Raw genomic sequence first — 25,830 nt, forward strand, 5'->3', positions numbered from 1 at the left:
CAAGTGTTCTGTTGTCATAGAATCATAGAATGGAAGGGGTTCAAAGGGACCTTTAGAGATCATTTAGTCTAACCTCCCTGCAGAAGCAGGTTCACCTAGATCAGGTCACACAGGAACATAACCAGGCGGGTTTTGAAGACCTCCAGAGAAGGAGACTCCACAGCCTCCCTGGGCACCCTGTGCCAGGGCTCACAGTAAAATAGTTTTTCCTTATATTTAAATGGAACTTTTTGTGTTACAGCTTCTTTCCATTACCCCTTGTCCTGTGACTGGAGACAACAGAAAAAAGGGATGTCCCAACCTCCTGACACCAACCATTTAAATATTTGTAAATATTAACAAGATCCTCCCTCAGTCTGCTCTTCTCCAGACTAAACAGTCACAGTTCCCACAGCCTTTTCTCATAAGGAAGATGCTCTATTCCCCATCTTGATGGCCCTCTGCTGGACTCTCTCCAGCAGTTATGCAGATAACAAGTGTTCACAGTAACAGGTAGTCCCTACATCATCAACCTGAACAAAGACAGATCTTATTGCTCAAAAGAAGTTTTACAACCCAGGAGTGATTACATAGAGGCAGAAAATGAGTTGGCCAAGATCATGAAAATCTCTTTTTTTCCACCTAGTCATAGCTAAAGGTTTCCAGTAAGATGATGCCTGGCGCAGTTTGCTGCCGTGTGCACCATCTGCACATGTCCCATTCAAGTGATTTCTGATTTGTATTCTTTCTTTCTTTTTAGTAGAAGTAAATAGATGAACACCAAATAATAACACAGGATCTAATCATTCGTACCATCCTTGCATTGTCATGGAGAGAATAAAGCTAAAGGATATGTCTGAAGAGAGAAAAGGGGATTTGCTCAAAGAAAATACCACAGTGCAGAAGAAGGTACATGGGAGTTGGAGAGAAAGCAGCTCTGCAGGAATTGAGGAAAGACATTGAACAGATGGAGGGAACTGAGGTGGCAGAAGATTTTGTCTGGTGAACCTTCTCTTGCAATTTTACAATCTTTCCTAAGATGAAAGAGCACATCCTAAGATGAAAGAGCAGTATGTTGAAGTCTCCTCCAGCTGTGCATATGTGTGTCCAGGTAACTTCCTTATTACATCATTATTTGTGATTTCAAAGCAGCTTGACTTGTCTCTTTACACCTGCAATCTGATGGGAGGTGTATTAAGCCTTCTTAAAACACCAGTTGCTAGAACTAGCAAAGCTAACCTTGAGCAGGAAGAACTTGAGTTCTTTCAGGCACTTTCTGCTGGTTTGACTTGTGTTAATAGCCAGCAGGTTACATTCTTGAATGGAAAAATGCTTACTCGTGTCTTCATTCCCCACTGAGATTTAGTAGAAAGGTGGGTTATTATAGTGATAGTCTTGATCAAGTACAGATAACAGCTCTCTTTGATGGAGGTACACTTCTGTGACTCTGTTATTTGGTACTGAATTAGAATTTTTCCCTTGAAAAGAATTCTGTGAGCTGTATCTTCAGCCAAGAAAAAAGGCAAATTACCTTTAACAACACTGAAGAGGAAGGTGGCTGCTGCTTCATCACACGAGTAGTGAGTGCACAGGGAGGGAAGCCAGATTCATTCTTGAGCAGAGAATCTATCCACAGCTATCTCCAGAGAGACACAAACACAGGGATTTTCACACTACATATGGAACAAGATAGCTGATCTGTCAGAGCTTAGTGCAGCTCTACATGACACTAACAGCCCTAGTCCAGTGAATCCTTAAGATCTCTGAAAGAAGAATGTGTGGTCTAATGTGAGGCTTGAGAAATGGCCAACTCCCCTTGATCACAAGTGCAGCTTGCCCAGACCTCATGAATCCCATACGACTACCCCCTTCCTGTTTTCTGGGACAAAAGCATAACACAATCTCTGGCTGTAATGGACTTTTTAAGTTCCTTTGCTGAATGGAGGTGGCTATGTCCATTTCCTATTAAGCAGCCTGTGGTAAAATAACATCAACTAACATATAAATTAATTTCACATCCCTTGTCAATTGTGACAAGCTCACAGCTCTAGAAATCCACGCTTTCATCTGGCCCCACTAGTTTCCCTCCATGTGGTCCTCAAGAACCTTCTTAGTTATGACTCCTGTCTTGACTGACTACCCCATTATCAATAAGGGACAGATTGTAGCTCACACTGACCTGACAGACACCAATTACCACCATGTCTGCTTGCAAAGGGTGGCATGGGAGTCTTTGCTGCCCTACAAGTTAAGCACACTCTTACAACCACTGGGATGGACTGATCTCAAAGGGAAAAAAAAAAAAGAGTTCAACAGCCATCTCATCTCTCAAAAGGCTGTATGGCCATATGCTAAACACCTTCATCATGTGGATACTCCGGCTTCTTTCCCTCTGCCTGCAGCTGAGCAGGATATGAACATTCCTCTCACTTTTTTTTTTTCCTAGAAGCCTTTTCTTTTCCATTTTTCCCCCTGCTTGGCACCCAGAATTTGACCTCTAGTGTTTAATTTAAATACTTCTTAGTAAGAGTAAAGAGCAGCAGCAGCTGCAAGTGCCAGAGTCATGGCTGAGTGCCCATCCCATGCATGCTTCTTGAATGAACCAAGAGGAACCTACAGAGCCAAGGAAAGCTGCACATCAGAGGCTAGCAATGGGTATTTTCCTCCTGTGTTTTTATTAGTTTCAGCACAGGGCACCACAAACAACAAGGACCTTAAAAGTCAAGACAGGAGAAGAGGAGTTTGCATGAAACAAGCCCTGAGTGGTGAAGTTGGAGCAGCTGCAGTGAGGTAGAAGCTTCGCAGTCTGGCTTAAGCATACACTGGAGAGTCAGAAAGATGATTTGGAGGAAACGGACTTTACGAGACCATAAAATCACTGCATCCATCTGTGTCACTCTCTGCTCACACTTGAACATGACCAACTTAGAATTGTAAAATGGTTTCAGTTGGAAAAGATCTTTAAGATTGTCAAGTTGACACATCTCACAGTGCCAAGCCCACCACTAACCCATGTCCCTCAGCACTTCAGCTACATGGCTTTGCAATAGCTCCAGGCACGGGGACTCCACCAGCTCCCTGGGCAGCCTGGGGCAGGGGCTGACAACCCACTCAGGGAAAAAGTTCTTCCTCATCTCCAATGTAAACCTCCCCTGGGGCAACTTGAGGGCATTTCCTCTTGTTCTGTCATTCATTACTTGGTAGAAGAAACTGACCCTCACCTCCCTACAACCTCCTGTCAGAGAGCTGTAGAGAATGATGATGTCTCCTCTCAGGCTCCTGCAGGCTGAACACTCCCAGGGCCCTCAGACCCTCCCCAGCAGACTTGTGCTCCAGCCCCTTCCCCAGCTCCGCTGCCCGGCTCTGGACACGCTGCGGCCCCTCAGTGTCCCTCTGGCAGTGAGGGGCCCAACACTGAACACAGCATTCAAGCTGCGGCCTCACCAGGGCCCAGCACAGGGGACGGCCACTGCCCTGGGTCTGCTGCCACACCACTGCTGATACAAGCCACGGTGCCGCTGGGCACGCTGCTGCCTCATCTTCAGCTGCTGGCACCAACCTCTCAGGCCCTTTCCCTGCAGCTTTCCAGGCCCTCTGCCCCAGCCTGTGGAGCATTGCCTGGGGTTGCTGTGGCCCAAGGGCAGGAACCAGCACTTGGCTTTTTTACATCTCATCCCATTACCCTGGGTTCATCACTCCAGCCTGGCCAGGGCCCTCTGAAGAGCCTTCCTGCCCTCACACACATCTAAGCTCCCACATAGCTTTCTATCATCTGAGAACTTCATCTAGGTTTAACAGAATGATTGAGATCACAAGGATGCTGGATTCCTGCAAAGTTCATGAAAATAGGTAGCTACATTGAGGCAAGAGATTCTTCTGCTGTTTTTCCATAGGACAGAAATATTGCATGAACTAAACTCTAAAAATGGTCACCCAAATTTTTGCAATTTCATATCAGACATCTATAGAATATCCACCCTTGAAAAATTTCACATTTTGGATCCAGTACAGCAGATGATGCTAACTCAGTAGGGACCCAAACCTGCAAAATATGAGCAGAAATCCCAGGTGGGTGGGAAATCACAAGCACTGGGAATCCCTAAGAAGCCAGGTTTTCTTCCTTGGTTACCAAACAGGACAAGGAGTAGGTAAGAAATCTGACATGAAAAGTCAGTGAACATAGTCTTTCAATATCTTCCCACCTCGGACATCCACTTGGTGTGTGTCATGCACACCTCATTTCAAGCCCACACTTAATGTACTAAGCCCATAGCTTGCGTGTAACGCAGATATTCAACTGTTCCCTATTAGAGTTCCAAAACAGTGAAGGAACTGTATAAAGAAAAAATAATGTTTTAATAACATACAATAAAAGAGGCACAAGGTTTTGTGATTCATCACATTACCCTCTTCCTCCCTGCTGCACCTTCCTTTTCCATTTTCAAGCAGATTTCTTTCCTTTTCATGTTTTTAGCTGCTACTGTTGTAAGACAGTCTGGGGTTGTCTTTATGTCAGCCTTTGCAGACACAGTCTCTCAGTATCAGTTTCTCAGTTTTTGTCTGTGACTACCAGGGTTCAGAAACAGCAGCAGCCACTACAACAAATGAATAAATAACAGTGATATATTTACATTCTCATACAGGCTAGAAAAGAAGTCACAAAGCGAAGAGATTGTAAGTGACCATTCCTTCAAAGTCTGGTCTACATTTTTGTAACAATCATTCCGCCAACACAATTCGCATTTCTCTCATGATTTTTCGTTCCCTTTTCCTCAAAATGAAACATTTGGGCTTAAAAGAGTTGAGAAATTCCTTTTTATACAGAGTATAGATCATTTTATCTCACTTTGTAGTAACTTTACTATTTGGTTGGTTAGATGGCCTTTTTTAGAGTATAATCCTGAAAAAGAGAACTGCAACAACCATTACAGACACAAAGACAAGAGCACTCATCCTTTAGTCAGAAAAAGAAATTTTAAAACCAGCCCAAGAACTAGCAACATAGTCAAACACAGTCTCTACTTCCTGCTGTGCTTGATGCTCTCTCTGCTGGGCTGTGGGTTTCAGCTGAGGGTTGTTTGCAACACAGTCACAGAGAGAAATCTAAGTCAGGAGGGTTTTCCCACCACCTTCACCCTCAACAGTCCTTTTCCCTAGACATAGTACTGCTCCTGTACAACAGCAACCTGCTTGCACATGCAAGAAACTTTCCAGGTTGCTTCCCATGATTTCTAGCTGAAAGAAGGTGCACTCTTCCCAGCGTGCACAGCTTCTAACAAGCAAAGTTTTCCAATGCTGCAGAGACAGCAAAGAGATTGACACTCACAATGTAGCCTTTTCCTTGGTGCTGACAGATTGCCATTTAACCAGCAAGTACAGAGAGCAAGTGTTCCTGTCCTCAGTCACCACGGAGAGACAAGGTTAACATTTTAAGTGATGGAGTGTAGCCTGTATTTCCCCACGCCATAGACCCAGGACTCCACACCACGTTTGAAATCACTTTAATTTCAGTGATGGATACAGGGAGCTCACTTTCCAGACTGTGAACTCTTGACAGCTCCTTGGTTTAATACATCAGGAAAAGATTTACACCCCTCACCCAACCCCCATTCACCTGAAGGAAAGAAAAACGTATATTTGGAGGAGACAAAAGAGGAGGGGAGGTATTTTATTACACTAGATGTCTTTTACAAGGGAAGTATTTTCAGCCATCTGCTCTAATTATTCCTCCTGTATTGGCCACCATTTTCATGCAACAATAGAAATAATTATCTCCTCAAGGGCAAAAAAAAAAATATTTACAGGAACAAACAAAAGTTGATTATTTTTAGCTCCTAGGGAAAAAAGAAACAACAAGCTACTTCTTAATGAAAGAGCAATTAAGAAGGTGGGTAGAACATCTATAATTAAAACAGACAAATTGGTTCAGGCTCCTCCCTCCTACACATATTTGTAATGGATGCAAATGCATGTTATTTGCTACGGCCAATGGAGTAAGCATGCAAAACGCTGCCTGGTGCCCAAAGAAGCTGAGTTGTCTCTGGGGATTATTCTGTACCTCTTCTGCTTGTAGGGTCAAATTAACCGAAAAAAGGCTCACCACAACTGTAAGGTTCTAGAATTTCAATTGGGATGGATAGGTCTTCCTTTGTATAACTAGTACCCCTGAGACAAGCATGATAGGACACTCTTTCATCCTGCTGTTACGAGAACAGTCTCCTGAAAGCACTTCGTCACTCCATGTAAAAAAGGTCCTTTTTTTAATACAAAATAAAAGCAAAAGAGGACTTTTGTCTCTTCATTGCTTGCAGTGTATAAATATTTTGTTAATAGAGAGAATGAAGGCTTATACACAGCTTTGAGGGAAAGATTGAATAGGATTGTCCCAAAAAGGACAGAAAATACCTTATGCTGTGAAAGGAAAAAGGGTATCCACAGCAAGAACAAAAATATTCTCTCTACCAACAGCACAATGCATAATAACACTTTATTTTATAGAAAACTACATGGATTGAGACTTAAGAACAGAAATGAATAGAATTTAATTGTCTATGCTGTGAAATCAAAAATGGTCAAACTGAAGCTGGTCGAGGCTAATAATGAATGCAGAAGTTCCCAAAGCTTCCCAAGGTAGTCTCAGGACAGAGGGTACCCTCCAATGTTCATTACAAGAGCATAGCAAACAAACACCAACTGACAAGGAAGAGCTGCAAATGAGAACACTGTGAACCCTTCTCTACTCCTGACAGTTTCCCTCTCATTCCAAAAAGGCCAATTTTCACTACAGAAAAACACACAAGAGATTTGGAGTTACTACTTTTTGCAGGGTTTCTCTTGTGCATGCAGCACAAGTTTAAGAATGCCAATTTAAGAATTAGAAATAAGGTGATAGTTGTTAGATGTTGGTAGAAACTGCCCCAGCAAAACAGTGAAGAACATTATTGATGATTCAGAGGCACAAAAGGAAGTTCCTCTCAAATTCATTTTATGGCAGAGATCACCCATTATTAACCCCACTGAACAAACCCCACTAAACAAATCGGGCAACAAAGGTAGACAGACAATGGGAATGTCTTCTTCCCATTTCTCAAAGGAACAATTAAAAAAAATGGCAGGAATGGTGCCTTACACATTTTAAAAAACAGAAGAAAGGAAAGATATCTAGAGAATTATACAATGGGAAAAAAAATAATCATTTATGCCAAAAGACAATATTATTCCCAAGAAGACTGCAGGGAAATGTAGCTATGAATAAACTAAGGATGGAAATGAACAGAATGCTTCTGACTACCCATGCATTGAGAGTCTGTAGCAACAGGTTTCCAGAGGGAGTAGGAGACCAAAGTGTGTTTTCCCTTATGAATTGTCACACTTGGCATGATTGCCTGTGATATAGTAAGCCTGGAACATAACCCAACAAACCCTTACCAAGGCTATAAGATAATATTTTTACAACTATGTACACTATCTTCTGTTACACTCTTTACCACTTCCTCTAGCTTTAAAACGTAGGTGGTTGTATCCCACCTCAGCCAGCCACATAACAGTTCCTTCATTAGTGACTCCCATAAGCATTGATATAACAGGAATCAGGGCTGGGCACATGGCTGGACATGTGGTGCTCTATCCAATACCTTTATTTATAATTGAGACTGTCTGTACCCTGAATTAAGAAGAAATGGTTTCTTTTCCTTTTTTCTTTTTTTCTTTTTCTTTTTTTCTTTTTAATTTTAGCTGTCCTGCAGCTTTCTGACTTCTGCTAAGTTGCACAGGCACAAGAAGGGAAGAATCTGGCTGGGCATGTTCTCTACGGGACTGATGAATGACCCTAGTCTCTCTCCAACTATTACAGGATAAATCTGTTTACACACAAAAAATTGACCTGGGCTGGTGAAGTGGGACTAGAACCAGGAAACTGGCACGTCCCAGAGGTAAAAATGCATTTGCAGCCAACAGCATTAGTAACTCAAGACCATAAACAAGCCACACTATCATTAATTACTCAGACAGGGGCAGCAGCAAAAGCAGTGAGAAGACTCGAAAGCCAACTGTAAATAGTTCATCTGGCTGATTAGTTCAGAAAAAAAATGAGTGGCCAGTTTCAGAGGTCAAAGCCCATGGCACAAGTCAGTCTCAGGCCAATTTGAAACTGGACAATGGCATGAGAAACAGCTTAATTCCTGTTTAAATAAAAAAGCCAAAAAAAAAAAAAACCACGCAAACAAGTAAACCAGTAAAATCACTCAAAAAACAATCATCAAAAAAAAGGCTTTTCCAGCAGGGGAGTAATCACAGCAATTTCCAAATACAGAAAGTAAGACTCCTTGCACCAGACAGAGGTATTTAATTAAGGACATGGAGTATCAGTTAGATCTAATGCTGCATTCACAGGGAGGACACTGGAAAGACATCACTGCTGTTGGGAGGTGCCTGTCCCAGATATAGCACAAGTCATCTTCCTGTACATAGGCATAAAATTCACTCAAATACAATGCAGAATACCCAATAACAGGAGAGTATGAGCAGTATTAAGCCATTCCATCAGTAAACAAACCATAAGGCCCGTGAATCTGTTTATCATGCTCATATGAGTCCCAAAGACTTGCTCTTGGGCCCCATGGGGTCTTCTGAGAGTTATGGTGGGAGGTGAGTCTTAGAAGCAGAAATCTCAGCTTCAAATATCAAGGAAGAACACCCTGAAAGCAGAGGAAATGTCTTGGAGCACATGGAGAGCCCTGTTTCACAAAAGCAGTTTTTCTCTACAGTAATTCATTGCTCATTCATAAGGATCTTCCTAATGGTCATTTATGGTCTGGTATTCACACTGTTTACTTCAATGGAAACTATCTCAGTGCAAAGTTTTATTTGCAAGCCCAGCTTGCATGAAAACCCTGAGCTTGCAAACACACGGTGGAATTCGGTGCGATCTTCCAGTTTGGATACAACATGACCAGTTATTCCTTCCCAGAGCACAGTTATAGGGCACACATAATTTACACATCTCTCTAAACCAGTGATTTCTCAAAGGATGAAGGCTGTTGAGACAAATTTAAAATGGCAATTTAATGGTAATGAGAAAATTGCAACGTCAAGTTGTTTCTACCAGCAGAATAACCAAGTCTGGTGACTGTGTTTGTCCTTGCAGTATGCATGTGCAAATACCACCTCACAATTGAATGATCTTGACTTACTGTAACTAATCTGAGGGCAAATAATGCAAATATGAAGATTAGCTTAACAATTTTCCAATCCCTTGCAGGAAAAGAAATCAAATTAGGTGTCTGTGTGTCAGCAAGAAGGATTTCTGAATGAGTACTACAGTAAATGCGGTGGGAAGAATGAGGTTAGTCCACCCTAACAGTCAGTGGAGGTCTGATGTTGATATGGTTTTTGGATCAGGCAGGAGAAAAATCACCCAAATCATCCGCTAGGGTGAGCTTGGAGGTCATAGCATTGGTGTGAGATGAAGCCCCTGACTTTCACAGCTCCTAGGATGACGTAGGGAATACAGTTGAACTGATACACAATTTCAACTGCAAACCTGGTTTACCAAGCAAAGACCAAGAAGTGCTTTGAAGAAGGAAAGGTCCGCATATAGGCTACAGCTTGGCATGTCCTGTGCATAAAATAAAGCATACAGACAGCAAAACAATAAAACCCCAGAATGAATACACTGATATTGACATATATGCACCCATGTCAGGCATATCTGGAACAATACTTCATTGCCACCAAAATATTACCCCACTGAAACTTCTGTTACTACTGAGAACATTTTAAGCAGCACTCAACTGAAAAGTAAGGGTCATTTTGCCTGATCATTTTCACCTTTTAAAAATGTATTTTTTAAGTAAATTCCACCTTTGAGAGGGAGGATCTGAATGGACATTTCTCTCTGAAATCTGCACCCTTGCTCCAGTGCTCCAGAGGTAGGGAAGTTACTGAAGTCTTTATCTGTTGGAAGTCCTAAAGGAGGTTAAACTGCCTCGGCACGCTTTCATAGTAACCATCACCCTCAGCATTTGGAGGCAGGGTCCGTCATCTAGCTACTGAGCACCACCTAAAACACCCAGCTAATCTCATTGAAATAACACAGCAGTGTATGTTCATACCAGTATGGTAAAGCAAACCAGCTGCTTTGAACCTGCCCCCTAAGGCTGCATCTGCAGCGCAGGGATAAGAGCAGGTGTAATGCAGGTGTAAAGGTCTTTGCCGGCAGTAGGGGCACAGTTCTCTAAACTGCATCATTGCCCCTCACTTTATGTTGCGCTATAGGGGTGAAGGATTTGGGACTCCCAGCAGCTGCTGAGATTGCCCTGCTCCTGCGGATGTGGGTGTTTGCAACCAGCAATGTTGGTGGTAGAGCTCTGCAATGGATACTGAAGGGCAGGACTGAAGAAACCTGCGCTTCCCTTTTCATCCTGTGCCTGCCCAGAATGAATAGAGTTTCACTCTGCCCAGCTGTTATTTCAACAATGCAAGCTTTTTAAACAGCTCGGCCTAATCCGCGAGCTTTCAGAGTCCGTTTTCAAATGCAATGTCCTGTTTAGTTTTAGCACATCAACAACATGCTTTCTTAGCCTATCTGTATGCATTATCTACTGCTGTAATGTATCATGTACTGAACTACAGCATCATTACAGGTAAGTGCTCAGGTTTAAATGCAAACATAATTGCATAATGTGGTACAGCCAGGAAGAATAATGCAGGAAATAGAGCCAGCTCCATCTGATAGTGCAATCTGACTGGAACGCCGGCCGTTCGGATCAAACGCACAGCCCAGATGGGGCAACCAAGAATAAAAGTGCTTTGTGGTATCTTTATTGTTATCATCAAAAACGTTTATCTACCAGAAAGGTAAAAAGGTGAAGATGGTGGAAAAAAAAAAGATAAAACAGAAAAGGTCACATAAGCAATAGGGTAACACTGGGTTATCATGGCTCACGCCTTAGCAAAGGCTACCTTTGCACTGGCACCTTGAGCTGAATTCGCCAAGTCCTAATGAGAATTTGAACATCAAGTGGCATTTAGAAGACTAGGAACAACCATGCTATGCCCCTGCAGTCAAGAGCATCTATTTATTTGCAATAAATTCAGACAAAGCCTCAGATCTTACTGAGTAAGGAGCTGCAAAAACATGGGAGAACATTCCTGATGCAAGACACCTTCCAAACGAGGGCACGTCTACAGCAGACATGCACACCTTAATACACTTATTTTACATACCTAAAATTAGAACTGATTCTCAAAGAAACAGTGCTTCCATCTATTTATTTTTCTCTTTATTCTTCAGTAGTTTGAGCTCACACTGGCACACAATAGACAATTTCTGCAGGGGTACAGGCAGCACCTCAACATAAGCAAGAAGGCAGTGGAAATTAGTTCAGGGTACTTTGTACTGAACTGCTAGGCCATGAATGACTATGCCTCTACATCACACACATTAATGGACAGTAACCACTCTTGTAATTTCAAGAGATTTTAGCACAAACTTCATTTAAATCAGACAACAAGAGGAGAGACTAGCGTGAGAGAGAACCTCTCAACCAATATGCTGCCCTCTGAACTGAGAAGCCTTTGAACTGAAAGCACAAATTGCTGCTGTTTGAACTATAAAGCCATCCCTCTGTCTTGCAGGGCTGTAACAGCTCATCTTTGTTGGGAATGTAGATCCCCTGAAATAATGTACACTCCATGGCTTTCACTATTTGCCCTCCCACACAATTTGTCTGCCTGTTAATCATTTGGCAGGACATAAAATCCAAGGTCCCTTTCCCGAGGACTCTTACTGGCACATCCTTCCCCCAACATCCAAATGCATTCAAGTGCCAGTAGCATTTTCCAAATATGGGTTTGAATTACAGGGAAGATGAGCAGCGTGCTGGGGTACATACCCAAAGATGTACATATAGGAGATGGAAATGCCCAAAAAGATCGATCCACTGTCACAACCCAAAGAAACTTATCTAAAATTGTTACCCCATTGTATCTGCTTTCAAGTCTCTCAGGTACCTGGCAATCCAGCAACCACCTGTCCCAGAGCTAAAATGAACACAGGCTTAGTTCCATGTCAGTGACCAGCAACTGCAGCCCTTCCTACATGGGAAATCTCACTTTCTGCAGCGTTGCCTGGACCATCTCAGCTTTGAAGCCGCATTTTGAATTCCATGACTTCCTCTTGTGCTGACCTAAATAGGGGTCCCAAAAACACACTGCAGAGCAACAATGACTGCCCACTGATGACTTCTGCACCTATTCATTTGCCACACAGGGGTTCAAGGCAACAAGGAGCTAAGTCTCAGGAATAGGATAATAAACAAGTTTGGGCAAGTCATTACAGCAATTAATCCAGAGTTGTTTCATACTTCTTTATGCAGCTTTGCAGAGGTCAGTCTGAATATTTACAGCAATGGTCCTTTGCTGTGGAAGCCCACATCAGCTTGCTGGTGAGCTCAGGCAAAAGCTCTCCCTCAACACTGAAAGCAAATACTGCATCTTGCACTCACCAAACAAAGTTAAGGCAGGAGGAAAAAAAAAGCAAATAAATGAGAAGTTGAGAGTGAAAGAGTGAGATAGTGTATGTAAAACAGAGAGAATCATAATGCCTAAGTAGGTGAAGCTGAACCTGACCCTTGATCAGAATCACAGACCCAAAGAAGATGTGTGAAAGCAGGAAAATAAATCAATAAGCAAAATGGCAATCTCTTTCCTCAATTTTATTTGAGGAAGTCAAATTTACCAGCTCCTCACAAACTGTCTTTGGCTAAAATCACTGATAATGAGCTCTGACATTTGAAATTTAACTGAATATGAGCTAACAGCTCCCAGCCCTGCACCACCCATGAAGTTAACTGGGAATATTTTGTTAAAGCCATAGACGGGCTTTATTGATTAGACAGAGCATTCACAGGAAAGTGTTTATGATGTTCACCCGACGCTTCCCTGCCCTGGGATGTCTGCTTTTTTTCACAGGGCCCACAGAGCACTCAGACCTCTCTGCTCCTTCCCATCACTGTCATAATTATTTGTTCTTTTTTATGAGGTAGCCTTATGATCCCTTAATGAAGTCCTTTGCTCTGCAGCTATTCCCAAGGACAGATTGGACACGAGGGGCTTCCACTTACGGAGCTGCCAATCAGGAGATACGTACTCCGCATTTAGCAAGTAGTTGTTAAGTCAGTCTATCACCTGGCTATTACATACTCATCAAGAAAACAGCTTGGGTTTACTGGCAGTTACATAAAACTAACCCTTAAAGACAGAAGGAAGTCTCTAGTAGATCAATTGTGGCATGGGGCTTGACCATGTTGGTTTTTCCTCCTGTTAAAGGAATTATTTTAATTTTTTTTATATAAACACTCTTGGAACTGAAATAGTGCAGTAATTCCTTTCTCCTCTAATTGCACACCTAGTTCACACTGTTTCAACTACGCAAAAAACGTTTGATAGTACAAACGGTAACAGAAAAAAAATCAAAATTTTAAAAAAACACAACTAATACTACTCATCCTTACTCTAAAGTCTGTACACAGAAGAATTATGATACATGACTATTTTTCCATCACTACCAGTAGCTTACTACAAGATTAAACTTTTCAGGGCCTTGTTATCCTCAGGATTCACTCACTTTTTTTTTTTTTTTTTACCCTGAATGAAGCAAAACCCAACTGTGCCCTCCATGTTCACTGTATTCAAGGCTTCTTCACACTTCTTGTGGATTAGATGGGAAGCCTGATCCTGCATTTATGGCTAGAGTGCAGGCCAGCTACCAAACTCAGCTCTTTAGAGCTACATCCCTACAGAACTGGTATAATCCAGCACCCACTTTGCATGAAATGCCATAAATGACAGGCATTACACCAGGTGTAGTCTGAAACCTAGAAGAAGCATTGTAGAGACAGAAAGAGAAGGAGATTCTGCTCCTCTGCAACCCATGGCTAACAAGAATCATCACAGAATCAGAATCCCAGAATGGTAGCTATTGGAAGCGCTCTGCAGAGTCCATCCAGTCCAGGCCCCTGCTTAAGCAGGTTCCCCTCAATCAGGGGGCACAGGAATGTGTCCAGGTAGATTTGGAAACCTCCTGAGAAGGATCCTCTACACTCTCCCTGGGCAGCCTGGGCCAGGGCTCCCTCATTTGAACATTAAAGAAGTTTCTCCTCATGTCATGTTCCAACTTGTGTCCATTACTCCTTGACCTGTTACTGACCACCACAGAAAAAAGACTGGCCTCATCTTCTCAACATCCACTCTTTAGGGATTTATAAGTGTTTGCAAGGTCTTCCCTCAGCCTCTCTTCTCTAGGCTGAACAGCCCTAGGTCCTGCAGCTTTTTGTCCTCAGAGAGATGTTCCAGTCACCTAAGCATCTTGGTAGCCCTGAACTGGACTCTCTCCAGTTCCCTATCACTCTTAAACTGGGGAGCCCAGAACTGGACAAAGAGTTCTAGATAAGGCCTCACCAGAGCTGAAGAGAGGGAGAGGAGAATCTCCCTCAACCTGCTGGACACACTCTTCTTGATGCCCCCTCAGGATGCCATTGGCCTTCTTACCCATGAGGCCACATTACTGCTCATGTTTATTTGCTGCCCACCAGCACTCCCAGCTCTCTCTCTGCAGAGCTGCTCTCCAGCAGGTCACCCCCAGCCTGTCCTGGTGCAGGGGGTTGTTCCTCCCAGGTATAGGACTCTGCACTTGTCCTTGGTGAACCTCAGGAGGTTCCTCTCTGCCCATTCTGCTTGAGTTACTGGCCCATATCCTGCCAGTGCTTATTCAAATGTGTAAATGTCCCTGAGAACTCAGTGGTTATGTATACACAGAGCAGATTTTACTCCCGTATAAATATCTGTGAGTAAACTGGCAGTAATTATGAGTGACTTACTGGAACGTGGAGCCACCATGGCACCTGACACATACCAAAACGTGTGTAGGCTCAGCATTTTGGAAGATTAAATCCCATCAATTTTGATGTGGATGAGGGAGCAAGGTCATCAAGTGAAAGGTTTAAAATTTGTTCAAAACTGAGCATTCATATGTCAATCAAGACCTTGGTGTGGATTTAATCTCTAAAATGAAACATCAAGAAAACATTAAAGAAAAAATAAAAACAACAGTTATTTTTTAAGTCTAAAGTGAAAAACAGTCCATCTCCTGATCTGGCATTTCAATGCTTCAGAACAAGAACTGTCTCCAACTTCATGGTCAAACTCAGTTCCCAGTCTTAGACACTTGCTTTCTATAGTGCTTGAACAACATGAACACAGCATCTCCATCCAATCAAATCAACGACCTCTCCAATGGTCCCACTGGGGCCAAGTCTATACTACTAAAATCTCCCAGCTTTCAAAATAGGGTGACTGCATGCCCAGCCCTTGCTGGGTGCTTACCCAGCTCTCAGAAACATTTGGGAATTGAAGGTCAACCAATGCCTGCATTACACAGAAAACTCCTGTGCAGAGCATCAAGTCCATAGTATTGCTCTTTTTGAGATTAGGGAGAGGACATAAAACCAGAAGGTGATATGGAGTCCTATGTCAGTGATACAAACGTCTGAAAGCATCTTCAGCCTGCATCACACTTAAAGAGAGGCAAGGCCTTTCACATGCATTAAGCCATGTTCCAATGCAGAACAAGAAGCCTGAGCTAGCATGTCTCCAAGGAGCTCTGCCCTTTTCCAATTGAATTCAAGATGGGGAGATGGAAAAGGCTTTCCTCTGACTTTACCCAAAGCCCAGTGCCGTGCACCTCAGCATGGACCCAGGCCTCAAACACCCACAAACCCTTCCTCTAAGTCGAGAGAGGAAGAACAAGAGCCACACTTTCAACTGCAGACAGTCCTTCCCCCTTCCACATTGCCTAAACACCAAAGGAATCAATTAGAGTCTCTGTCATAATTAAATGGGAAAGTGGCAGCAAGACTGTGCAAGAGCCTGGGAGCAAGCAGGAAGAAAATGTGCCCCCAGTCCTTGAGGAAGGCTTCCCCACACCCTCCTGACCTTAATTTGAGTTTTCCCTTGGTGTGGGAAGGGAAAGATTTGCTTTCTGTTCCCTGAAGGAGCACCTCCAAAATGACACTTTTCACTCTGAATCTGTATTTCTCTTAAGGGTGGGGAGCAGGAATAGATGGAGGGGGAAGAAAGAAAACAGTTCTCATTAAACTGAGCTGTGCTCAGTTCTGATTTCACATGGATGTGTTTAAATGCATGTGGAAAGGCTTTAATGTACTGTGGTTTACACGGGACTGACATCCCATCCAGGGCATAAAGGCACCCCACCCTGAGTACAACTTCCAAGGTGCCTCTAGTGCAGCAGGATGAGTGATGGGGAGAAGAGATCTCCCTGAAAAGGTATGTGCAGTTCTGGAAGCAATCTTCTCAGAGACCAAAGACACTAGAAAGATGGCGGGATTGAAAAAAAAAAAGCCAAAACCATGAGAGGCTGTTCAAAACAGGGTAAAAAAAGAAAGCTACAGTTTAGCCCTTGATTTCTGATCTAGTAGCAGGAGAGAAAATGGTTAAACATCAAATCAGGAAGTAAAAAAGTTAAAGGAGAAGGAAAAAAACACACCACAAGCACTTCTCTTAAATTTCCCCTTGAAGCCCAAGGCCAATATCATTAAAAAACTAAAAAAAAATCACAAAACACAAAAAAAAACCCTCTACAAAGAATTTTTAAAAAAGCAAGAAAAAAAAAAACAGAGAAAGAGAAGCATTTTTGCTTACCCTTCTCTCACACATCTAGCAGCCACTTCTTTTATTTATTTATTTATTTATTTATTTTTCTCCCCCTTTCAGAGCAAGGCCCTTATTTTCTCATTTAGTCCAACAGAGATTGTCCTCCTGCAATGACCTTTTTTTTTTCTTTCTCTATCCTCCTCTCCTTCTTCCTCCCCCCTCCTCCTTGCTGCCCCCAGGCTATTGCCCTCATGCCAGTAACTAGATAACACACTCTATCAGAGATTTTTTAAAAAATCATTGCAAAGGCACTAGGGCTGATAGTGGCATCAATCCTAGCCTGACATGGGCTCAGGTCAACCATTTATCTCTTCACATTGCCTGTGGTTACTGTGGAGGCCATCTTGGTTCTCTACATCTTAACAGCCTTGCAGCTGGTACCTCTCTCTGCTCTGATAACATCCGCACCCCAAGACTGGCCTTGTGCTTTTATTTTTATTAGATTATTATGGACTCCTCCACTTCCTTTCTCTGAGGCTTGCAAATCTTTGTTGGTTTCATCACATTCCCCACCCCCTTCTGAAATAACACCGTGACCAAGCTAGCAGGTTAAGAAATAGGGAATATGGACACACAAAGGTGGGCTTGCTGGGCTGTTAAAAGTGTGTATTTCTCAAAAATACACATAGAATATTTTACAAGTTTCATCTAGTCCTACTCCTGGACACCCTGCGTGACATGGTTATTTTTGGCTATCTGCACTGCCAAAGCATCCAGCAACCATGCCAAAAGCCCGAGACACTGTAATTCCACATTCCAGATTTGGAGTTTTACAGCATCTAAAGGGATACACAGGAATAAAATATCATCTTTTATTATAATTTGGTCTCAAGTTCAGAAGAGAGAAGCTGTTTCATTAACACCTACAAACTACATATCAAGTTGAAATCTGCTCTGCTCCCTGTGAACTTTTCTGCACCAAGGTAAGGAGAGTGAAGAAGAAACCCCAATCTGAAGCATCCTTTAACATCCACCTGCACAAAACAGGGAAGCAGGGCAGACAACACTGCTTCCTTTGCAGTGAGGGGAGTCAGCATGAACCAACTCATCTTTACTACTCAATGGTGCCAGGGCTCATTCACAGGTTGCTGCTTAGACCAGAATGCATCCATCCTTGCAGGCAGTGTGTTTCATCCATATCCTGCTTAATCAGTCCAAATTGGTGTAGTGGTTTTCTTCATGGGCATTACAGGAAAGGGAACCACTGGAGAAGGCAGAAAGGATTGTTTGCTCCAGGAAAAAGAGAAAAAAAAAAGACAATTCAGGAGGAGGGCAGATGGAGGTGGACAGATAGAGGACATCTGAAAGGCTGTTGTAGTGAGGTAAGAGTTGGTCTCTGCTCCCAAGTAACAAATGACAGGACAAGATGAAATGGCCTAAAGTTGCACCAGAGGAGGTTTACACTGGAGATGAGGAAGAACTTTTTCCCTGAAAGGGTTGTCAGCCCCTGTCCCAGGTGGTGGAGTCCCCATCCCTGGAGCTATTGTAAACCCATGTAGCTGAGGTGCTGAAGGACATGGGTTAGTGGTGGGCTTGGTAGTGCCAAGTGGACTTGATGATCTTAAGGGTCTTTTCCAACCACAATGATCCTATGAAAGGGACAGAGCAAGGAATGGGAGTATACCAGGACTATATAGACCACAGAAGGCAAAGGAAAAAAGCTTAAAAGATTATACACTGTGTTCACCCTTAGGTACTGGTGCTTTATGAAGTGGCTGGATTATTTTTTTTTTTTTTAAAGAGAAGATACTTATAAATGTATCTGACCATAAACCGGAAGCCTATGCATGCCTATAAGCAGATGCAACGAACTATGATCCCTCCAACCTCAAAATTACCCATCAAATGTCCATAAAATGTCAGGACGGTACAAAAAGGAGAGTAAAAAAAACCATCATACATCTACCACAGAGACCACAAAGAGCCTGCTAGTCCTGCAAAGGAGAGTCACTTCTCATCACTTGTGACCCTCACAAGTGCACAATACGGTCGAGAGATTCAGCGTCAGTGCTGCTGTGAAAAATAAAGTAACAGCCCTTTATGCCAAGAGTGCTCCATGCTTCCAGAGCCCTTTATACTCTCCAGAAAGCTGGCTAGGATTTGCCACCTGTATAAACTACCAAATATATCTATCTGCTTCCCCACCTCCAAATACTGTGGCATCCAAACAGACAGTAAATTGAGAAAATAAGGGCAAAAAAAAGAAGGAGTGATTCTAAGATTTGCAGAGGAATCCAAGGGATGTGAATAGCCAGTCCTGATTACATTAAGTGGAAGTGAAGAGCAAGGATCTCTTAGGTGACTGTGCAGATTTCAGATACAGCTTTTGTGGATTTTTTATTTTCCTGGGAAGTGAACGAAGGTGTTATTCCAGCATCAATCACCAAGCGAAGAATTCACAGATCCTCAGTACTCTAAGCTACTTCCTAAATCCCAAGATTGTCCCTTAATGGCCTATTGAAAAACAAACTAAATCCAGCACAGCACACCCAGGCAGAACCATAATCCAAGATGGCATTTTTATCCAGCAAGTTATTTTTATTAGCCTTCTATTTCTTAATAGGGACCCCTCGAGGGTTGGGTTGTAGAGAAATTAGTAGTATACCAGTTCAGCTTTCCTACGACTGACTTAATATACGTGGCATCTGCCCCCCGACAAACATTATATCACCCATCTGGGCCAGAGGAGGAGGGGTAAGCTGGAGCAGGGAAACACTGCTCAAACAGCATGCTTGCATGATGATTAGGTCTGGTCCAGTGATCCGGAATAATAATCTGAAGGCTCACTAAGCATAATGGGTTCAGAGACATCCGAGCCTGGTCAAACCTTCCCATGAGCATCTTTTACGTGTGCTATCAGTGTGTTTTGCACATCTCATCAGTGTCACGGTAGCTGACATCTCATTATGCAGCCAAGGTGGAAGTGGACAGGTATTGAGTGAGCATTAGAACTTTTCTTTTCCCTTTTATTATTTAATTCATATCTTCCCATTATCCAGTGTATCGTGAAACTGTGAACTAATTAAGTCCTATGGGATATTCAATCAGTGCTGGATTTTTTCTTCCCTATTTTTTTTTTTTTGCTTCTCCTTTCAGTAAGCTAAATTGCACTATATACCGGTGTAAAAATAATTCTGCAAGTCTTCCTTAGATAATAATGGAGCAAGTTACAAACACTAATGATGCCAAATGCAACAATGGGGCAGAGGCCTGCTGCTTACTTTGCATGACCTAATTAAGTCATGTGGGATAAAATACTTCAAACACAAAGTGAAGCAAGAGCCTAAATCAGTTTCTAAAGGAAAATATAAAAGCTGCTCTCTGGGGGATGGAGCAGACCCCCGCAAAAATCCAAGTTGGGGAACTCAAATTTCATGAAGTCTGCCATGCAGTTCACAGATCTGCAGCCAGCAATCTGAAATTCCCGGAAAGTTTAGGGGTCTTCTAGATTCAGAGCTGAACGCAGCTCAGTCTGTAACCACACAAGCAACAGCTCGAACACCAGATTTGAAAGTGTTGGATATTGCATCACATTCCAGAAAATACCGCTGTTTTCCCTGGCTGAGGATCCTACCCAAAAGGGGTTCAACCTGAACAGAAAATTCAAGTGCCTGACACAAGGGAGCAGCATTTACAACGTGAAAAAGGTAGCCAGCATTTTCAAAAAATAACTTTCTAATTTTTTTGTGATAGCTACAGCCCAATTTTCAAGCAAAGTTTTGTTGAAATAGGAGGTGGAAGAGCTCTCTTCCCTGCAGAATTAAGCTTAGCCATCTCATGCAAAAGTTCAGATATCCAGAGTTAAGCTCTTACTTTTCATTTAAATAGATCTTTATATGTATTTATCAAGGGAAAAAGAGAATTAAAGAAATGGGGCGGAAATGTGCCTATGAAGAGTTTGTGTCAAGGTACAATGATCCTCTAGTACTTGGAGTTTCTTTATCTCTTAGACAATGAAAGAAATTCAAAGGACAACCACCTCATTAACTCACTGAGAAAGAACATTTGTGATGTTTGATAATCTCTTCAGATAATTTTGTTGTACTTGACACCCATGTGCATTTCCAGTTCAGACAGACCACAGAAGAACATAGGAATGCATGTAATATATTTTGGATATGACCAGAAAAATGTAGGAATGGGTCTGGCAACATCTTGTTATTGAAAGCCCAACAAGTTTGGTTCCTAGATGAGTTACAATAGCTGTTTAATGAGACTTTTAGACAAAGTGACACACAGATCCAGAGTGAAATTCACTGTCTAGATACGATTCTGCAGACTTAGGCAAGAAAAAAACTGACCATTTCCAGTGAAAAACTCCTGCTGGTCAAAGAATAAAGAATTTTTCTTCAGTGTTGTCAGGTCATGTCTGTGATCTATCATTAAGAAGGCTGCTCAAAGCATCACAGAAATACAGATATGGAAGAGATCACCACTTCACTGAAGCTCAGTTCCCTGTGTCTGGGAATGTCGTGTCTCCTAGCCTCTCTCACACACTCACCACACTCCTTCCAAAGCATCTATGGAGCATACTCTGCCCAGCATTCTCCCACCAGAAGATTATTGCAAAACCTTGTCACATTCACGGACTATGCCTCATTTTCAACCTACCAAATCCCGACTAATCACATTAATCTCTTCCTTGTTATTTTAAGGATTATGGACAGGTCCAAGACTGGAGAAAAAACTTATTTCACCCTAAAGCTTGTGTTCCTTAGACTCAGGTTCCTAGAACCGATTTTTTAAGTTTTTTTTTAATTTTCTGCTCTGAACTGAGGTTGTTCTCTTTTCTTGCCAATGTCCTCTCCATGCTCCCGATAATACAAAGCTCTGTCAGTCTTCCTGCAATTTTACTTCCAATGCCATCCTGGAGCTAAATGTGCTCCATCATCTAATCATCTCTGCCCCAAGCCTTCCACAAAGAACAGCTCTGCAAAGACTCTACTGAGTTTTCAGCCTGCCAGGGCATCGTTCAATCGACAGAAGAGTAAGCAGGAAACAAAATACTGAACAGTGTAACTATGCTGAGAACAGCTACAGATCAGGTCTGATTTTTATGAAGTGCTTTGAGATCCTTGCATGAGCATGTGATGGAAGTGCCAGATGTTATTATAAAGAGATACAGTCCTATTACTTGTACACAGAGTTGTGCTGCCTACTAATAGCACCATTATCCTAAGGCACGTGGTGCTATTAATGCATTTCACTGCTTCGTGCTGAACCTGGGGACCATTATTTCCACTGGAAAGGTAGGGCCAGTTCACATGACATGATTTAAACCTCTACAGTGAAGCATGCATATGCTGCACCAGGTCGTAAATCTTAACGGGATGCTGTCAGCTAGAAAGGGACCAAAATTGAAACCATTTATCTGAACTTCCCACCCATCCACCTCTGCTCACTGAGGCCAGTTTTGGGAAGAGGGATAAAATGATTCCAAATGCCCACTGGGTTCATTAAGCGGCAGCAAATCCCAGATCTAAAAACACTGCTGGTTTCATCTTGCTCTCCCTGAATGAATTTGTTCATTCAGGATACTTAAGACCTCCTCAATTTTCCCCTTTCTGAGTAGAAAAGTAGCAGGGACAAACCTCACCACTCCTTCCTATCCTTGCACCCACCTGAGTCAAAAGGAAACCTGACATCACCTCATTAGTGAGGCTACAGGACCTGTGACAATTGAGCTGTCCAGATCACAGCCAACAGTAGTTAATAGCCCCTGTACACTGCAGACCAGGCTTCAGGGCAGTAGAGGTGTTCTTATCACACTTGGGAAGGAAACTATGAATGAAAGGATAAGTTACCATTTGATCTGATGCTTGTCTGAGCACTTCCCTTTGCTGGCCTTATCTGGGCATTTTTCTTGGTAGCGTGACCAGCGAGCCTGACTAGCACGTGAACACTAATAGATAAAATCTATATGTGACATTCTTTCACACAACAAGGACAGACTTGAAAGGAAAGGAAGGAAAGTAATTGTGTTTTAGAATACTCAGCTGCAGTAAGTAACAAGTACATACAAGTAAGGCAGATTTTCAGGGCAAATATTCAAAGACTCTTAGTAAAAGATCTAGAATCTGATGTTGGAAACACGTCAAAATTGCTCTGCCAGGACACTGCAGCTTCATCTGGAAGGAGCAATTGCAACGAGCAATGTCATTGCAGATAGCAGAGTTTAAAATTACCATTGTGGTTTTAACAACAATGCTGAGCAGATGAACTTCACATTCCTAGGTTTCAACCATAACAGGAAGACTGCATGATAATTTGATTTAATAGAAAAGAAAGAGTATTTGCTTTTTTATCGTAAGTCAAGTGTGTAATTTCCCACTTGCACTGACGTGCATGCGGTAGGTCTCCATCACTTCTCAGGAGTTGCTTATTTAGGAAAAGATGGTGAGAAAGGGATATTTGATGTTCACCAAATATCCAGATCCTCTGAATTTCATCTCACAGGTAGCACAACCCAGTATTCAGCTCAATACCCCACAAAACTCCACAACACTGCAAGGACTCTAAAAGGACTTTTTAGGTTTGCAATGAACATATTTATATAGAGCCTTACAATAACGTTAGTTGAGAGTCACAGTTTTCTGTAATGAACTCTTTGCATAGGTCTTTCTTCTTTGCTATACCCACACTAGCACTGTGAAGATTGTCCCATTTTACTTCAGACAGTGAAGAGGAGCAAAGCTCAAATATAATCAGAGCTGCACAGATGCTGAATGCTGAGTCTCTGCCAGAGAGCTGTAGCTCTGTATCTCATGGCTACGAGTTCTACACAAGTAACAGAAAAAAAACCCCTCACTTTTAGAACAGATTTTGAATTTATATAAAAAAAGAAGACTGTTAAAAAATATATACATTGCCCAGAAAATAAGATAAAACTCATTTATGTTTCATAAAATACATGATTAACCATAGTTAATCATTAATTCAGCTGTCCTGCATTAGAACTGCTATTCAAAGTTGGAAAGCATTTAATATTATATATTGCTGCTGCTCAGCCTAAATTGGTTTTTTTTTAGCCCCCTTTAAATGTACACAATATTACAAATTTAATTTTAAGCTGTTTGAATCAGTCTGTAAAAAAGATTTGATTATACCTGAGTGTTCTGGCCCCAGTTTTTCCATATCTCAGTAATCTTGGCGGTAATTGGCTGATTAGCTCCCTCACACTCCATCTCTGCCTCAGTTTCCATGGTAATGTTACAGGAGCTATTATAGATGAGAACTTCATCTCTTTCCACTTTAGGGCTGAAACGAGAAGGGAGGTTAAATGGGGTGTCATCAATCTTAATGAAATGCAATTATTTTTACTCTTATTAATCATTGCGAGCCATTAGCTTGTGGCAACTCCTGGCCACCATTTGTCAAACTTTGCAAATTTCTGTAATTTTGTTTCCATTCTTTTATTGTTTATTTGTTTTTCCCCCCTTTATCTGCACACACTCAGGATGAAAATACATGCAGTAAATATCTCTCAGTGATGCCTTTCCGCTTCTCCAAACTATTACAAATAGTAGCAAATGCCATTCTAGGACCAAGGCAGGAAGATAAGTGCAGACAACAGCTAGGGAATCGGCAGCGTTAGGATCAAAGATGGACTCCTACATGGAGTAGGGGCTGTTCGTGTCTCACCCCTCCCCATCTTACTCACACTTAGCAATAGGGAATGAATAACTTGCAACTCCCCCAGGGCAAGTGGAGAAATTGGAAAAACCACACAACTGGCTAACTGGTCCCTAATTCCAACTGTGAAAAAATGAGCTCATTTAGGGGTTCCAATTCCTGCTACCCAGCTGATTGCAATGATGCTTTGTTGCTAGCATTGGAACATTAACTTAGTAAATTAATTAAACTTACTTAACAGCCCAGACTAAGCAGATTCGATATATGTGTCAGTTGTACTAACAGACATTTGCTCTAAAGCCTCCCCTTGCATAGAGGGAAGAAGTCATAGAAAAGTTGGTGGGGGAGAAACATTTTTTGCCTTGGTCTTGCTGCGGATGGCTGTTGATTTTGGCAGCGTTTTGGTATGGAGGGCTATAGTATCCAACACCCCTCAAAATGAGGAGAAAACTTCCCAATTTACTTTTGCAGGCCTTGGATCAGGCCAGGACAATCTAATGTCACCTTTCATCCCTTCCTCAGGCATTGCTCCTTCTTCCTCCTATCTGTGCAGATACATATCTGCAACTTTAGGGAGCAGAGCAGAAAGGAAAGAAGTTATAGAAACAACAAATAGAAATAGAAATCATAATACTTTTTAGAATAGCTAAGAAAGGCCAGAGTTAACAAAACAGAGGATTGGGTTGATAGAACCAGGATTTTCAGAGCTTTTCAAATTCCTGGAAGACCATTCTATTAGAATGGATTTCTTAAAGTGCCAAAGTTAAAAATCTAGGTTCTACTGAAACAGACCCAATTAGAAAGCTGTCATCAGAGTTTTGTCCTGAGTTTGACAATCAGGACAATTTGATGAACCTGAAGCTGCCAAACCATGCTGGATGTGGCAGCTCAGTGTACAAAAAAACAGCTTCTCTAATAGTGCATTTAGGGGGTATTTGTTTTGTTGCCCTTTTTCAGGGTTACATTTTTAAAGGAAGCAGTTACATTAGAAGCTACACACGCACACACAAAAGAAATAAAAAGCCTTCTGCAAGTAGATGAACCTTTTTAACAGTGAATTTTTATTTCTATATTTAAATGAACCTTTCCCTCTGCTGTATCAATAACCAAAAAACAGCCATAGGGAACTACACTTGCTTTTGATAGCAACACTTTGAGAACTGCTCTTGTCCTGTACAATAATTCAATGAACTGGGCTATCTTTCAAGACTGCACAGTACTTCCTTTTAATGCTACAGGAAAAAGCTGCATCTTTTAAATAAAACGAACAGTTTTAAAGGCAGAAGGGGTTTGTTGTTGTCTAGACGCAAAGCATGGGTTTAATTTGCCAGGCACTCAAGTCAATACAGGAGTGGTACCTCATGTCTTTTTATAAAAAGTTAAGCTTTGCTTGTAGGCAAAGAGTCTGTTCCTCCTTGCCCTCTAGTAATTTCATCCAGAAACCTTGATGCTGGAAAACTGCTAACAAACCGCAGTGTTTAAAGGAAA

At 42.1% G+C, this 25,830-nt stretch overlaps 1 protein-coding gene across 1 annotated transcript in view; it reads right to left on the bottom strand.

Moving 5' to 3' along the window:
* Positions 1 to 25,830, bottom strand: part of PKHD1 (PKHD1 ciliary IPT domain containing fibrocystin/polyductin) — a 264,052-nt gene that overhangs the window by 179,622 nt on the left and 58,600 nt on the right. Inside the window, exon 34 of the mRNA XM_061989595.1 lies at positions 23,817 to 23,967. Coding sequence (XP_061845579.1) covers positions 23,817 to 23,967 — 151 coding nt within the window. The remainder of the gene's footprint in view (positions 1 to 23,816; positions 23,968 to 25,830) is intronic.

The sequence above is a fragment of the Colius striatus genome, chromosome 2 (genome assembly GCF_028858725.1).
Source record: "Colius striatus isolate bColStr4 chromosome 2, bColStr4.1.hap1, whole genome shotgun sequence".
NCBI lineage: Eukaryota > Metazoa > Chordata > Aves > Coliiformes > Coliidae > Colius > Colius striatus.